Genomic DNA, 13,896 nt, shown 5'->3' with positions numbered 1-13,896 from the left:
CACTAAAGACACAGATGTTTGCCACAATAGTTTTATATACAGCACAATATTAATATGGCACATCACAGTTCTGATTACAGAGATTACAAGAGAACACATATCAAACAAAATAGTATTAATGTTGACAGTGCATGAAGCATTGTACACACAATAAATTATCAGAGAAGGAGATGAACAGAAAACATACAGCCATTTTTTACAGAAATCACTTACAGTATCAGATGGCAAGATTTTTGGCACTTAAGTGAGAAAAATAACAACAGGAATTTAAGTTCCTCTTCTAACATAGTGTGCATAGGTAGCCTTTCCATAAAACTATACATATATTTAATATTTATACAGTAATGTCACTATATTTTTATGTCTTTTAGATGCTCACAATCCCTTATAAATATTATTAAATGGAGAAATAATAGCACTCTATACATAGTTTGGGGGAGGGCTCAATTGGCTTCTCAAATATTATCATTTTTTTTTAAGTGCTCATGGGAAAATAACAGCAATACTTCTGTCCTGATTTCCTGGTACTTTAGGTCCCAGTGTTTGGGGCACAAAGGCACCTCTGCCATCATAAAAGTGCAACGGATACTAAAAAGAATCATAGTAGAACTAAAAAGAATCATAGTAGAAATAAAAACACAGGGGACTACAAGTATAAATGCTGATTTACAAAGAATTTGTTTGCAAAAAGGCACAATGGTTTCATCACGCAGGAAGAGAATGATTAATGGTCGCCACATACACTGATGAAGGCACATATATCTGTGTTTTTTTCCTCCCTGCAACTATTCCCTTATTTGTATATTCAGGTTTTTAAAAATGAACGTATATCCATCACATTTAGATGGAAGCAAACGCACACATACACAAACACATATAAGCAACAGATATATTATTGTCGGTCCAGTTATACGTCAGGCAGTTTGCATTGCTCGTTTCTCTCTAAGGATTCTCAGAGATAAACAATGTTCTCCTCGACTGCCTCCTCCCCGTTCTGTCCTTCAAGAGAGAGGTAAGCCTGCGGGGGAAGGAGGGGGGTAAGAGAGGGAGATGAGGAGTAGTCGTCCTCATAAAGTCTGTGACCTGTGACCTCTGACCTCCAGGGACCCAGGGGTCGCCTGTCCAGTGGTGGGCTGAAGTCCACTAGAAGGACAACAACAGAAATGCTTAAAAAAAGATCATGTTTTGGATCATGTTTGTTACCTGTATGCACAATATAGAATCAAATATTTCATTGTGTTCTCTTAAAACCTTGTAATATATTACATATATCAATATGTGTCGTTGATTCGTACTATACCCTACTGATGCATGTCCACCTGCACAATATACAACTATACTAAAACATATTCACTATAGCACTGTAACAATTCAGTTTCCATTAAGCGATTATTTAGGTACTCTGGTTAAGCTCACAGTTTCATTCATGCCATTAAATCAGAGCCCTCATTTGCAAGAACTTTGAGCACACTAACAGAGATCCAAAAGGGCCAAGTCCAAACCATGTCCAAGCTGAAGGTAAAAAAATGCTAAATTATTTAAAATATCCTGAGGAGCAGTTTTCAACATCCTGAAAAAAATGTGCCAAATACAGACAAGCTGCATCAACAAAGAGGAACAGCACTCCTGAGCTGAAGCTATCCTACAGCAATATGGTGGACATATACAGTACAGCACACTATATGGGTAGTTGACAAATTGCTGCATGTCTTTGTTTGCTGTCCAGAACTATAAACATGGAAAGGAATATGAGTACACTTACTGTTGTTGGCCCTTTGTGGCTGTGCTGTGACCCTGCTGCAGAAGGGGTGGATGGAGTCGTTCAGAGGCCGGGGGCAGCAGTGGTTGTTACTGTAGTTTGGGTATGTCAGACCATCCGGAGGCTGTTTGCTGTGTGCCTGGCTCAGCAGGGTGTTGAGGCTGTTGTAGAGGCTGGCACTGAGGCCAAGGTTTGCGGTGTAGCTGGAGCCGTGCAGAAGGCCGTCGTGGTTCTTCCTCGGCGCAGAGAGCAGACGCTGGTGCTGGTTGTTGTTGGCGGGCTGGTGGAGGCGGTTCTGCTGGAGGGAGGCAAGTAAAGCCGCCTCGTTCTCGTACACTGAGCAGTTACCATCCAGGCTGCCTGAGCGGCTGTGGCTGGACACCTGGGGATTGAAACAACACCACAAAAAGCAGAGGTGACATGGTTTTCTTAGTAGTGTCCAGTGTTTTGTTTTTTATTTTTGCTTTTTCGTTCAGATCCTGGTAAACATTTTCCTCTCCACACCTCCTCTTTCTCTCCGTTACTGTACGTCACCTTCCTCTCTCTCCTCCCCCCTCCCTTTCCTACCCTGTATCCATCCAGTGGTATTTTAACAGGCAGGCTGCTCTGGCGGTTGTGTCTCCAGCTCTGCAGTAGCCTCTGTTGGGCTTCGATCTTCTCCTTCTCCCTCTCCACACTCCTCTGGCCCTCCCTCAGTCGGTCCAGATTTTGCTGATACTCCAGCAGCTGAGCCTCCAGCTCCTCACGCTCGCAGCGCAGACGCTCGGCCTCCAGGAGGCACTGCTGCTCTCGCTGCTCCAGCACACTCTCCTGCTCACTCTGGAAACACATACTTGCACATCAGAAAGTTCAGCCACTTATTATCTCTTCCTGAGTTTCAACATTGCCATTACTGTGATTGGGATTCAGAGATGTGCTTGCAACTTTAACACTTTACAAGCATACTGAATGCTGGATTTGAAACGGTTAAAGGATCAATCCTCCCTATTTATTTATTAGCTTTTGGTCATCTGCAAAAATAATAAAATCACCATTAATTGAGTTTGATAGCAGAAAATGTTGCAGCTATCTATAATATCACATTTGAGTGTTGTGTATAAACAACAAGTGCAAATTGGTACAGCTGTACACATTGGAATTGTCCTAGAGTTGCAAGATTTTAGAGGCTGCTGTCTTCCACTCTGTCTTACTTACTTATTAGTAAAATACCTTCTCATCTGCACCATAGAAACCCTAATGCTCTATTAAAAATACTCAGTGGTTACATTTTTGTCTTATACTTGCTATGGTAATATCAATAAAGAATGCATGGTGCTAAACAAAACGGCGATAATGTACGCACTTCACAAAATGTATGGATGAGATTTGGAGAACGGGGGCAAGCTGTGTTGAATGGGGAGATGCATTGGATGTGTTGATGCAGTATACGGTATGGTGATATTGTTATGCTACACCTCCACAGTGAGTGTGTTTGAGTATGAGAAAAAAACAAACAATAAAATGCTGATCACAAAAAAGAGCATAAGCTTATTTCTAAATACACCATTTTACACTGACATTAGATGAGAGATGAGAATCCAGGTCACCCACCAACCGTAGCCTTAACAAATTAGAATGCATTGCTTCCACATGCTGCATTTTATGTGAGAAATTAAACAAGAGTATACATAGATGTTGCAAATGTTTAGAAACCAGTTAGCTTTACGTACAGGCAGAAATTCACACCTCTGGTCAATCAAAAAAGGAAGTAACAACATTTCCCCACAAAATAACATCTGAACTTCACTGCGCATACAGTAAGTACTGATATCTACTGCTATCTAAAAGTATCTGATCAGGGAGATGTGAATTCTGCTGGTATGTGACAGCTTGGACTTTTTATTTTGCTGAACTCTACTTATAATCTGCATGACTGTTTCAATTCATGTCTTTTTGACTTTTTACTTATTGACAGCTTTGACTTGGAGAGAACAACTCAGAACATCAGCATGCGGCTTACCTGTTGTTTCTCCCTGGACAGACACTCTTTGTCCCAGCGTTGCTGCTCCTGTTTCAGCTTCACGTGGAGTTTCTGCACTTCATCCACCTCTTCTTTCTTCCTCTCTGAACACCTCTTTTCTACTTCCTCTTTCTTCTTATCAGTACTCCTCTGCCTCTCCTGCTCCTGGGTAACAACATAAACTTGTTTAATCTTTTCATCATTATTTCAAAAAGAGTCAACTGGACTTCCTCAAAACATTGATACACTAGTATGGGCCTGCATGTAGTAAAAATGTTTTATTTTAACATGAATATCATGTGACTGATACCAGACTGTTTTGGAGGGAAGTGAGGGTTCGGAGCTGAGGTCTTTCTCCCTCCTGGAGAAGGAATTTCTGGACTTCATGGCAGCTGTCCTGGAGGGTTACGGCAGCCTGCCAACACAAGCAGGAGACACCTGATCACACTCCAGTTACTACCTGTATAACCATTAACCATAACCCCTGTTGTTTAGAGTTGTGGTAGCTTTTGATCAATCGGTATCTTGCTTATCGAATCTGAATCCTTTTGAATCCCTTATCAAATCTATTAAAATGAACATGGACAATGAACATGGACATTTCAAAGGACTAAAACACAACCGTTTACAAATATATTACATATTTGCTATTGAGCTAAATGACAACCTGAGTATCTGAATTGAATAAAAAAGAGATTTTTTATAAGATCCAAAATGAATCAGAAACCAACCCAAGTCATACAGTAATATTTATTATCATTTTGTATTTACATACAGAATACCCAGTATTTAATGTTAATCCTGTCCTTTCACAAAGCCAAATTCTTACCTGCAGACTATAGAGAAGCTGAGTCAGACTCTGGACGCTCTCTGCCACCTACAGAAAACTGTGTTATTACAGAGGAACAGTAATGCATGTTTATTTTATCAACAAACATTGCTCATGGAGAACTACAGTGGTTGAACCTTTAACAGTGTCCCTTTGGGGTCTCCTCTTCGTAGCTCCACAGCAGAGCTCCACAGCACGCTGTCCAGCCCCGTCAGCTCGCTGTCTGATCCAAGAGAAGTGGAGCTCATACTGAGCGTGCTCAGATAATCCGCTGTAGCAACAAGAAAAGAAGAAAGGCCCAAGTAAATGTCATTGCCTGCACATATTAGACAATGTGACTCAGCCACATCAGTAGAGGTCACGTAGTATGTGGGCAGCAATTTCGACTAAAGGACAAACATTGACATTCAGAATTCAGTGTATATCCGTGACTCACGTTCAGAGGGAGACTCCTGGATGCTGCTGCCGTGACTGTTGTAGCTGCAGCCCTCTGGTCCTCGGATGGGAGAGGTCTGACTCTGTACAGAAAGGCCATCACTAGCCTGCAGAATGGTGATCAGGTTCTCTGCTGCAGAAGAAGCAAATATCTGTCAAAACTCGCGATTATTCTGTGAACAAGTCTGTTTTCCAAATGCCAACCAAAACAACATAAACCTACAGTGTACCATATCACTTTTCAGTTTTACTTTCATATTTCCTACGATGTTTTATGCAGACTGTCTTTTTCACATTTGATATTTGCAATATTTGCAGTAATTTTATTTTTTTACTTTTTAGTTGGTAAGTCTAATACACAATTCTAATTACAACAACTGTTCAATATCTATTTGTTACAATACAGTACTGATGTACTTTGCAAAGCTGCATCTTAGTTGATTAAAAGTCCTGCACACCCTCACAGGAGTTTTCTCTTATTTTGGCTGATTAAAGCTCAGGTTGAAATTGGGCTGAGCTATGCAAGGAATTATATGATGTCACCAAACTCAATATACAGATAAGAATGATGAAGGTGCAAGTTGTCCAGCCCTTACAGACCTTTTTTATAGCAGACATTTTGACTTTGTTATAGCAGGAAAATCCTAATAAAATTACCAAAATAAAATTAATGAATGGATCATTCAATTTAAGTGTCCCAGGAAACCATACATAGTTAGCATTCATTCACATAAACAGGGACCTGAAAATGGCAAACCTAAAAGGGATGCAGCCATTCTTAATGTTTCTAATTATAGCTGTGCTTTTTCTGCCATGACATGTCAAAATGTCTTCTGTGAAAAAGGTCCATAGTTGCAACAAAACTAACAGGAGAGTGAGGGAGATGTCAATAAAGGATGGTCTGCACACGGCAACACAGTCCTGGTCTAATCAACCAAAATAAGTAAAAACACCAGTGTTGATGTATCATAGCTATATACCAGGGGCTTTAAGAAATGGATACAATTTGTTTAAGATGAATAAAAATGTATGCAAGTGCAAGCCAGAATGGTGCATTCATGTTCATTTTTTTTACATGTTGTTTAATATGTTAGTCACTAGTCATAATCATTAGCCATCATTAGACTTGTGAAACATGTTCACAAACTGATATCTGCAGCATGACTGCAGGATCATTCAGCCCACACCATTTAGTAACCGCATAACAGCTTTTTTTTTACCTTCTCTGAGTGCAGCTGTGAGCAGTGAGGTGGCCTGTCGTGGCGTCTCACTGTCGGTGTCTGGTTGTACCAGCAGATGGCGATGTGGTACAGGTTCTGGTGAGCGGAGGGTTAACTCTGTAAGCTCAGCATAAAGCTGTAACTTCTCCTCCAGGCTGTTGCAGATTCGCTGGTCCTGAACCAACAGTGTCTCTACACAAAACAAACACTAAGATAAGGACTTGTTCCATCGTAGAAAAGGTTTCAGTCGTAGTCATCTGGACACTGTTTTCAGAATCAAGACGTTTCGGCTCCCATCCGGAAGTCATTCTCAATTGTGAAGAAATGGGACGGGAATTAGAAATTTAAGCTACTCTGTGTTACATAAGCCCTGCCCTCAGGAAGGAATCTGCCTGAGTATCTGTTAATAGCTAGTTTCACCTGAAACTGACCTAATAGTTTCCAAAAAACTGGAAACAGTCATAAGGACTTGTTGTTGTTTATGATTCTATCAGAGAACGATGTGACTGCTAAAATGTGCATGTGGGCACACAAATGTTTTCTTACCTTGGAACTTGGTGATCTTCTGAACTCTCAATTCTGCCGCTCGCCTGGCCTCCTCTGTCTCAGCACTTCGCTCCTCCTCCTCCTCTTCCTCAGGACTACTGCCAGGTAGACCAGTAGGTTAGACAATGAGTAACACACACACACATACACCTCCACACATTAACCAGGCACACACACATGCACACAGATTCCAACTAGAAGCCCTGAGATATGCATACCTGTACAGACAAACTGTACGACTGTAGACTTGACCTGACACACATGCTCACACACACGCACCTCTCTACAGCTTGTCGTATGTGTCTCATCCACGCATTCCTCTCGTCTCTGGTGGTGGTGTGAACTTCATACATCTCTGGTCCCACTGAGGAGGCGGAGATAAGGAACATCCCTCTCTCCTCATTTGCTACTTCTCTAACAATGAGCTTCTGCAGAGGGATTACAGGAGGCTTCTGGTCCTGAAAAAAGCAGATAAAACCCATGAAGATGGGTTAAAGGATGGAGAGAAATGCATAGACAGCTGGACATGGTGTCTCTGATGTCAAAGTGTTCTTCAGGTCAAGATTTACCACAGCAGCAAATATAAAGCGCTGATCTTTCTCTTGTAGGAAAACCAGAACGTCTCCAAGCAGGAGAGCCAAAGTATCTGAAAACGGAAGAGTAGAAATACATCTAGATTGGTTGTCTGTTAAACTCAAAAGATCTTGTGGCACAGATGATCTCATACACACCTTTTAGACGTCCTGTGGCAGTCTTCCAGTAGACCAGCCCTTTATACCGCAGATCTCTGTGTTTGCCATGCAGGTCCTGTTTACGAAACACCTTGCCGTTCTTTAGCTTGGCAAAGCTCTTGTTCTCCAGCCGGGCCAGCACTTCCTGCAGCTCTTGACACTTCTCATACTTGTTTACAGTCAGGTCCACTGCAGCAATGATGTCACGGATCTGAGCCAGGGCACTTGACACGTCAGAGTGTTCCTGACTTTCCTCTGTGGGAGGAACAGAGAGGTCACATTAAAATAATATTTTACCCTGTGCAAAACACTGTTTTTTAATTAGACAGCACTCAATGTGAAAATAAGTTCAGACATTTAGGCTCTTCATATATTCCACACAAGCAGAAGTGTTTAGCACAAGTCAGCTCTGCACAGATTGGCTTTCTTTATCCATTAACTGCTAATTGACACGAGTCATGAAAAGCAAATATCTTTCGCAAGCAGGCTATTTAAAAACTGCAACATCATATAGCACTATAAAAGAAGAATGCAAAATTGATAATATTCTCTCACTTTGCAAAAAATATTATAGTTAATATGACACTTTAATGATGAACACAGGAAATAACCTCTAATTGCATTGTACTTTTCACGTGATAGTCTGGCCTGAAACATGCAATGTTGCAGCAAATATGTGGATCATGTTACAAATTTTACATTTTGTGATGCAAGAACATAAAAAATGCCCCTTGGCTTGCCCTTTGTGTTGCCGATTACACAGGATATGTAACAGAGTTGCATATATTTAGGGTTTTGTTCAAGACACAGTAGAGCTGACATACCCTGAGTGTACTGTAATATCCTCTCCAGCAGCACTGGGTACTTGGTGATGCGCTGAGTGACCAGCAGGATGAATTCTGGCACCTCTCTCCGTCTGACCAGAGAGTTATTGCTCTGTTGCTGTGAGCAGAGAGGTTAACACCAAAATGAGTACTTGCTCAGTCAAGACAGTTTACTGTAAAACACTTATTTAAAAAGCACAAGAGGTCTGGAAGCAGGAGCTTACTTTGACAAAGTTTTGGAGTTTTTTGTTTTGTTGCTGCAGCTCTTTGAAGACATTGACGGCCTCGGTATGATGGCTGCAGAACTCTCCATACACCTGCTTCATCTTCTCAGCATTTTCATCTGAGAACTGAGAAAGAGGCCATTAGAGATTGGTTACAGACATGTATCTGTGTGCGTTTATGTGCATGAATCCATTTTCACCAACCTGCTGAAGCAGTACATCTCCAATCTGATGGATGAGGTAATTTCGGGGGTTCTCAGGTTGGGTTGCAGCCTGTCTGCGTTCCTGCAGTGCTCCGAAGAGGTTTCTGTGAAAGAGAAGCAGGGAGTCCAAGCAGGGGAAGATCCGGGCCACACAGTCCCAGTCGAGCTGCAGCTCCTCCAGCATGCCTCTCCTGAACACCTCCGACATGACCGTCAGGGTTTGGATGTGGTGCAGCTCTGTCTGCATCAGCTCTACATGGGGGCAGCGAGAGTGGATTATGGGCAATGAAATAAATGTGCATGTTAACAGGTGCAGATGAGATGTTGAGTTGGGTAAACGTGGCTAAAATAATCTCACTGATTGAAATAAACCTGCGTGGAAGATTGGATTATCGTGGCAAACAAGAGTTTGGCTGAAGCCCAGTGGAACCGCAAGGGGTAAAAGTGGCTACATAACTGCTTTAGTAACTAATTTCAACATTTTTTTGTGGGCTTCCAACTTGAAAGTGTGCACAGTATGTTTTAAGTAATTTAGATCAAGCCCAAGTCAAGTCTCAAGGCCACAGCTCTGCCAGTTATCTAGCTTGACTACTGAAAAAGTGATTCTTTGGCTCCACCTACTGAGGTCTGACTCAACCAGTAAGATCTGCTTTACAATTACAGATACAGCATCCATAGTACATACTGCTCATATAAAATAGTGTATTAAGAAGAATTGCCCCACCATAAATAACATCCTGTCGTTTAATGGTGTGCCTGTCGTGTTGCCTGCAAAACTCCGAACTGACCGCGAGACTCCATGACTCCACCTCAAGTCCCAGCAGGTCAGCTGACAGGTCACTCAGTAGAGAAGCATCAACAGCATCTGCAGGAACAAATATAATGAACAATGACTTTATTCCAAACCACAATCCACTCTACAGTAATTCTCAATTTTATGTGTGTATAGGTGTGGCAAGCTTGTCATTCTCACCCTGTGTGGTGATTGGCGGCTCGGTTGACGGGGGAATCGCTGTGACTGGTGTTCCCTCATCAGATAATGAGCTGTTAGTGCAAGCTGTCACACTGCACTCACTGTCCGCCCCTGCTGCATCACTCAGCCGTCTGTACAGAAACAAAATAAGTTAGATCTGAACATAGAACTTTAAGACAAAGTAAGTGTTTGCATGGGGGTGCGTGATTGTGAACTAAGGTTTTATTTACTCTGGCATTTTATGACTGAATTATTTGGTGATAACTGAAGTATTTGGTGACTGAAGTCGCATTTGGCTGATATTTTGTGCCAATATTCAAAATCTCAAATATTCAGTTTCCCTCGAAATTTATAGATAGAAAAGTTCACTGAAATCCAGATGAATTAAACCGGATTTGGAGGATAGTACTACCTTTAGGCAAGTTGGACTACCTCACCCAATCAACGGTAAAATTGAACGATATATATATATGTTAGTAAAATGAAATAAATAAACATTAATAATGTTTAAAATGTGTTAAATTGACTGTTACAGACGTTTTATGTAGTGGTGGTCATAACAAATTCAAATATCATTTTGATGTATTGGTTGATATGTTGTGGTAACACTGCCATCCTACCTGCTGTCTATAGAGATGGAGAGGCTTTTGGAGAGAGGAGCGACTGTTTCTCTCTTCTCTCTGGCCATCGTGGGAAGTAAAGAGGAAGAGGAGAAAATGGAGGCTGGAGTGTCGTCTTTCGAGTCTGGAGGAGAGACCAGGACATTGAGCAGTGAGAGGGATCAGTCACACCTTGGAGGCTTTCCCATTCTACAAATAAACACTTTAAATTCCTGTTTTGTGTTCAGATGCTTTGTTTGTATCTATGTAGTCACCAAATGTAACAGTAACTGGATTATACAGCTGTGAGGAGGTCTGCATTAGTTATCTTTCATTGTTTTACTGGGCATGCAGCCTACAGTATGTTGTAGTAATTGAAGCTGATTTTGTTTGACCTTGACACCTTTGTCAGACATCAAACACTCAGTGAAGACAGAGCTTCACATTAAGAAATATTAATAAATAATAATTATCCTGTCAATGCAAGAGAAACACTCAACCTTTGTACTCATGCACAAACACACCCATAAACGCAATCCAGGCCAGATCCCCCACTGAGATAGATTAAATTTTAACCTTTTTTACCAGGGAACGAACAACAGGGAAGAGGAGAGAGTGAGGGATGAGGAGCAATGGCTTTCTTAATCTACTACAGGAGAAACAAGGGAGGACAGGTAAAAACTTAATCAAAGACCAAGGGAGGACACTATGGGCAGGAGGACACGCCGTCATTTTTGACTCACTCTGTGGGAGAGACAAGGTCTTGCTTTTCATCAGCAATGCATTCCTCTCCTGCTGCTTCTGGGGAAAAACATTATCATATTAAAATCAACAACTGTAAAGTGTATGTGTATAGTGTTTGTGCATTAAATATCAAGTTGTTGTGACAACAAATTCAGTCAATACTGGAGTCAATTTATGCCTTGACAAAAACATTAAAGAGACCCCCCCCCAGATGCTCTTGTTAGTTTGTGACGTTCAACACATTCCAGGAGTTCTTTTGTCACTAAGTGTTGGAATTTACTCTTCTTGTACTCTTGTACCCACTTTCTCTCAGCCTGCCTCTACTTCAGTAACTGATTTATTTCTCTTTTTGGCATTTTGCCTTTATTAGACAGCACAGTGTGAGTGTGACAGGAAACACACTCCGTGAGACGGAGGGAATGACCTGCAACAAAAGCTAGATTTGAACTGGGGATGTTGCTGCCACACAGCACGTGTCTCAGACCACTGGACATGGTCAGTTGACAATTACAGATTTCTACCACTTCCCAAGAAGGATTCTGACAACCCCAAGAGATCATATGTGAACTTACTGGAGTCTACTGAGGCAGCGTTACACCAGTGATTGAGTTGCACTTGCACAAGATTTAGCAGATTTGCAAGAGACAATGTTTAAAAGGCATGTTCAAAAGTGAAGCAGTAGAGGCCAAGATATTCTGACTTGTACTCCCTAGTAAAAGTCAGAATCAGGTCAAACAACGGTAAAGCTAGATCCTGCATTTTCCATAATGCCATCTATGGCATCTTTTTGTTAGACCCTTTCTGTTACAAATTTATAGTCTCCAAGCTCAAGCTGAGATAACTGAAATGACAACTGTCATGGTTTGAGGGTTTATGTATGCATTTAGTATTTCCTGTTTTATTCTGAAATATTCATCTTCCCTCATTTGTCTTGTAGTTTTACTTCCTGTCTTTGTTTGCTTTTCCCTGCCAGTTTTGGATAGTTTGTCCCACCCTGATTAGTTTCACCTGTGTCTCGTTATCTCCCCTCACGTGAATGTATTTAGTCTGTGTTCTTGTCTTGTCTCTTTGTCAGATTGTTAGTTTCTTTATGTCGAGTGTCCTGGTCTTTGTTCCTGTGTTGTTGAATTATTTCTCAGTTTCATTTGTAATTTTCTGGAAGTTATGGACTCTGACTCCTTTAGACTTTTTGCCGAAAAAAAAAAAAAAGCCTGAGCTTGACTCATGACATTCTTGCAAATATATATTAAAATGACACCACATTATTTGTATCTGGTTTGCTGTTATGACAATAAGAAAAACACCATCAAACTAAAAGTAGTCCCAGACATGCATTGTCAACAACAGCTGTTTTTCAATGTTTGTAAACTAATTTAGAGTGAAATATTCCTTTTAAACTATACTATGAAATCCATCATTACTCTAGCTTGTTGGTTTTGAGACCAAAGGTCTGGTGTGTGGTGTTGGTTACCTTTCCACAGCCTGCAACAGACTCTCGACAGTTTTTATGGATGTTCAGGAAACAGTCTACAGACAAAGGCAGATGAAATCCCAGTTAATTTCATCAGTAAACTGATAATAAACAAAATTATCATATCTCTAGATTCAGTGTCCAGATGGCTGTCAAACTGCCCTGCTCCTCACAATCAATGTTGACTTTGTGGGAAGAAGAAAACTGACATCATGTCTTCTGCTAAACAACACATAAATGCAGCATGTGCAAAGAGATTTACACAAACCCCAAACAGTTCAGCCAGCACGAACATAAAACAGTACTGCCAGTATAGTACTTACTGGAGCATTGCAACAGCTCCTTCCCAGAAACAGACTTATCACAGGCCACACAGAGAGCGGGACCAGATGGAGACACAGGGACAAACTGGTGTCCATTAGCGGCTCCTACCTTCACCTCTTTCCCCTTTACCTGAAAAGCAAGTCATAAATATTTTAAATTTAGTCATTTGACTGACATTTACTGCAGTTAATGCCACAATATCATGTAAACCACCAAAGTAGAAATAACATGACGCTGAGCAGCAGGCAGAAAGAGGCATATAGCAGTCATCTCCTTGCTGAAACACACCTGTTAAAGTGGAGTTAGTTGAGATAAAGGGGCCTCTGAGTGAGCTTTTCTGTTTACTTTGTTAAGGTCCATGGAGACTGACTGCTGTTGTGGTGCTTTATCCTTAGGGGGGCATTAGGGGGATTCCTCTGTGTATGTGTGTGAGTGCAATGTTTATTTTCTTATCAAACTTTACAAGGAAGTCTAAGAGTGCATGTTTGTTTTTTGACTGTGCATCGTGCGTCTGTACATACATGGAAACATGTTCTTGAACACATGCACACGTGGTTATAAGATTGAAAGTGTACTATGGAATGTGTTTTGGTTCCTCACGCTGTGTGGAGGGGGTCTACGCATTATGTAAGGGGATATTTTCACTGTATCCCGTTACTAAGACCTGAGGAGAGGGAATTTTCTCCCTTGCCAAATAAAGGCACATTGCACAGACAATGGCTTCCCAGCACAGGAATTCTGACCTGACCTGTCTGAGAGGTGGTAAATCTTTTACTGCACTAAGTTGGGAGGCCTTTCAGCTCTGAGTTTTATATACATACACACATATATATACATACACACATATCTATCTATATATATATATATATACACACATATATATATACACACACGTATATACATACATATATATATACACACATATATATATATATATATGTATATATATACACACATTATATATATATATATATATATATATATATATATATATATATATATATATATATATATA

At 40.9% G+C, this 13,896-nt stretch overlaps 1 protein-coding gene across 7 annotated transcripts in view; it reads right to left on the bottom strand.

The window, feature by feature from the left end:
* Window positions 1-15: 15 nt before the first annotated feature.
* LOC122875714 (rho guanine nucleotide exchange factor 28-like) overlaps window positions 16-13,896 on the bottom strand; it is a 47,077-nt gene continuing 33,196 nt past the window's right edge. For 4 of the 7 annotated variants that reach the window (XM_044195115.1, XM_044195119.1, XM_044195121.1 and 1 more), the window contains 22 exons: window positions 12,881-13,010; window positions 12,558-12,613; window positions 11,086-11,143; window positions 10,364-10,487; window positions 9,744-9,874; window positions 9,495-9,635; window positions 8,772-9,022; window positions 8,568-8,693; window positions 8,344-8,461; window positions 7,520-7,774; window positions 7,358-7,434; window positions 7,068-7,246; window positions 6,789-6,886; window positions 6,243-6,434; window positions 5,024-5,155; window positions 4,725-4,858; window positions 4,588-4,635; window positions 4,069-4,173; window positions 3,759-3,923; window positions 2,327-2,578; window positions 1,763-2,141; window positions 16-1,143 (listed from right to left, as the gene is read on the bottom strand). In XM_044195115.1, coding sequence (XP_044051050.1) covers window positions 953-1,143; window positions 1,763-2,141; window positions 2,327-2,578; window positions 3,759-3,923; window positions 4,069-4,173; window positions 4,588-4,635; window positions 4,725-4,858; window positions 5,024-5,155; window positions 6,243-6,434; window positions 6,789-6,886; window positions 7,068-7,246; window positions 7,358-7,434; window positions 7,520-7,774; window positions 8,344-8,461; window positions 8,568-8,693; window positions 8,772-9,022; window positions 9,495-9,635; window positions 9,744-9,874; window positions 10,364-10,487; window positions 11,086-11,143; window positions 12,558-12,613; window positions 12,881-13,010 — 3,342 coding nt within the window. In that variant the 3' untranslated portion in view covers window positions 16-952. The remainder of the gene's footprint in view (window positions 1,144-1,762; window positions 2,142-2,326; window positions 2,579-3,758; window positions 3,924-4,068; window positions 4,174-4,587; window positions 4,636-4,724; window positions 4,859-5,023; window positions 5,156-6,242; window positions 6,435-6,788; window positions 6,887-7,067; window positions 7,247-7,357; window positions 7,435-7,519; window positions 7,775-8,343; window positions 8,462-8,567; window positions 8,694-8,771; window positions 9,023-9,494; window positions 9,636-9,743; window positions 9,875-10,363; window positions 10,488-11,085; window positions 11,144-12,557; window positions 12,614-12,880; window positions 13,011-13,896) is intronic. The other 3 variants (XM_044195118.1, XM_044195116.1, XM_044195117.1) reach the window with 3 other exon arrangements.

This window comes from Siniperca chuatsi, linkage group LG5, assembly GCF_020085105.1.
Source record: "Siniperca chuatsi isolate FFG_IHB_CAS linkage group LG5, ASM2008510v1, whole genome shotgun sequence".
Classification (NCBI taxonomy): Eukaryota; Metazoa; Chordata; class Actinopteri; order Centrarchiformes; family Sinipercidae; genus Siniperca; species Siniperca chuatsi.
The sequence above is the reverse complement of the archived record's forward strand: the minus strand, read 5'-3'. Positions and strand labels throughout refer to the sequence as shown.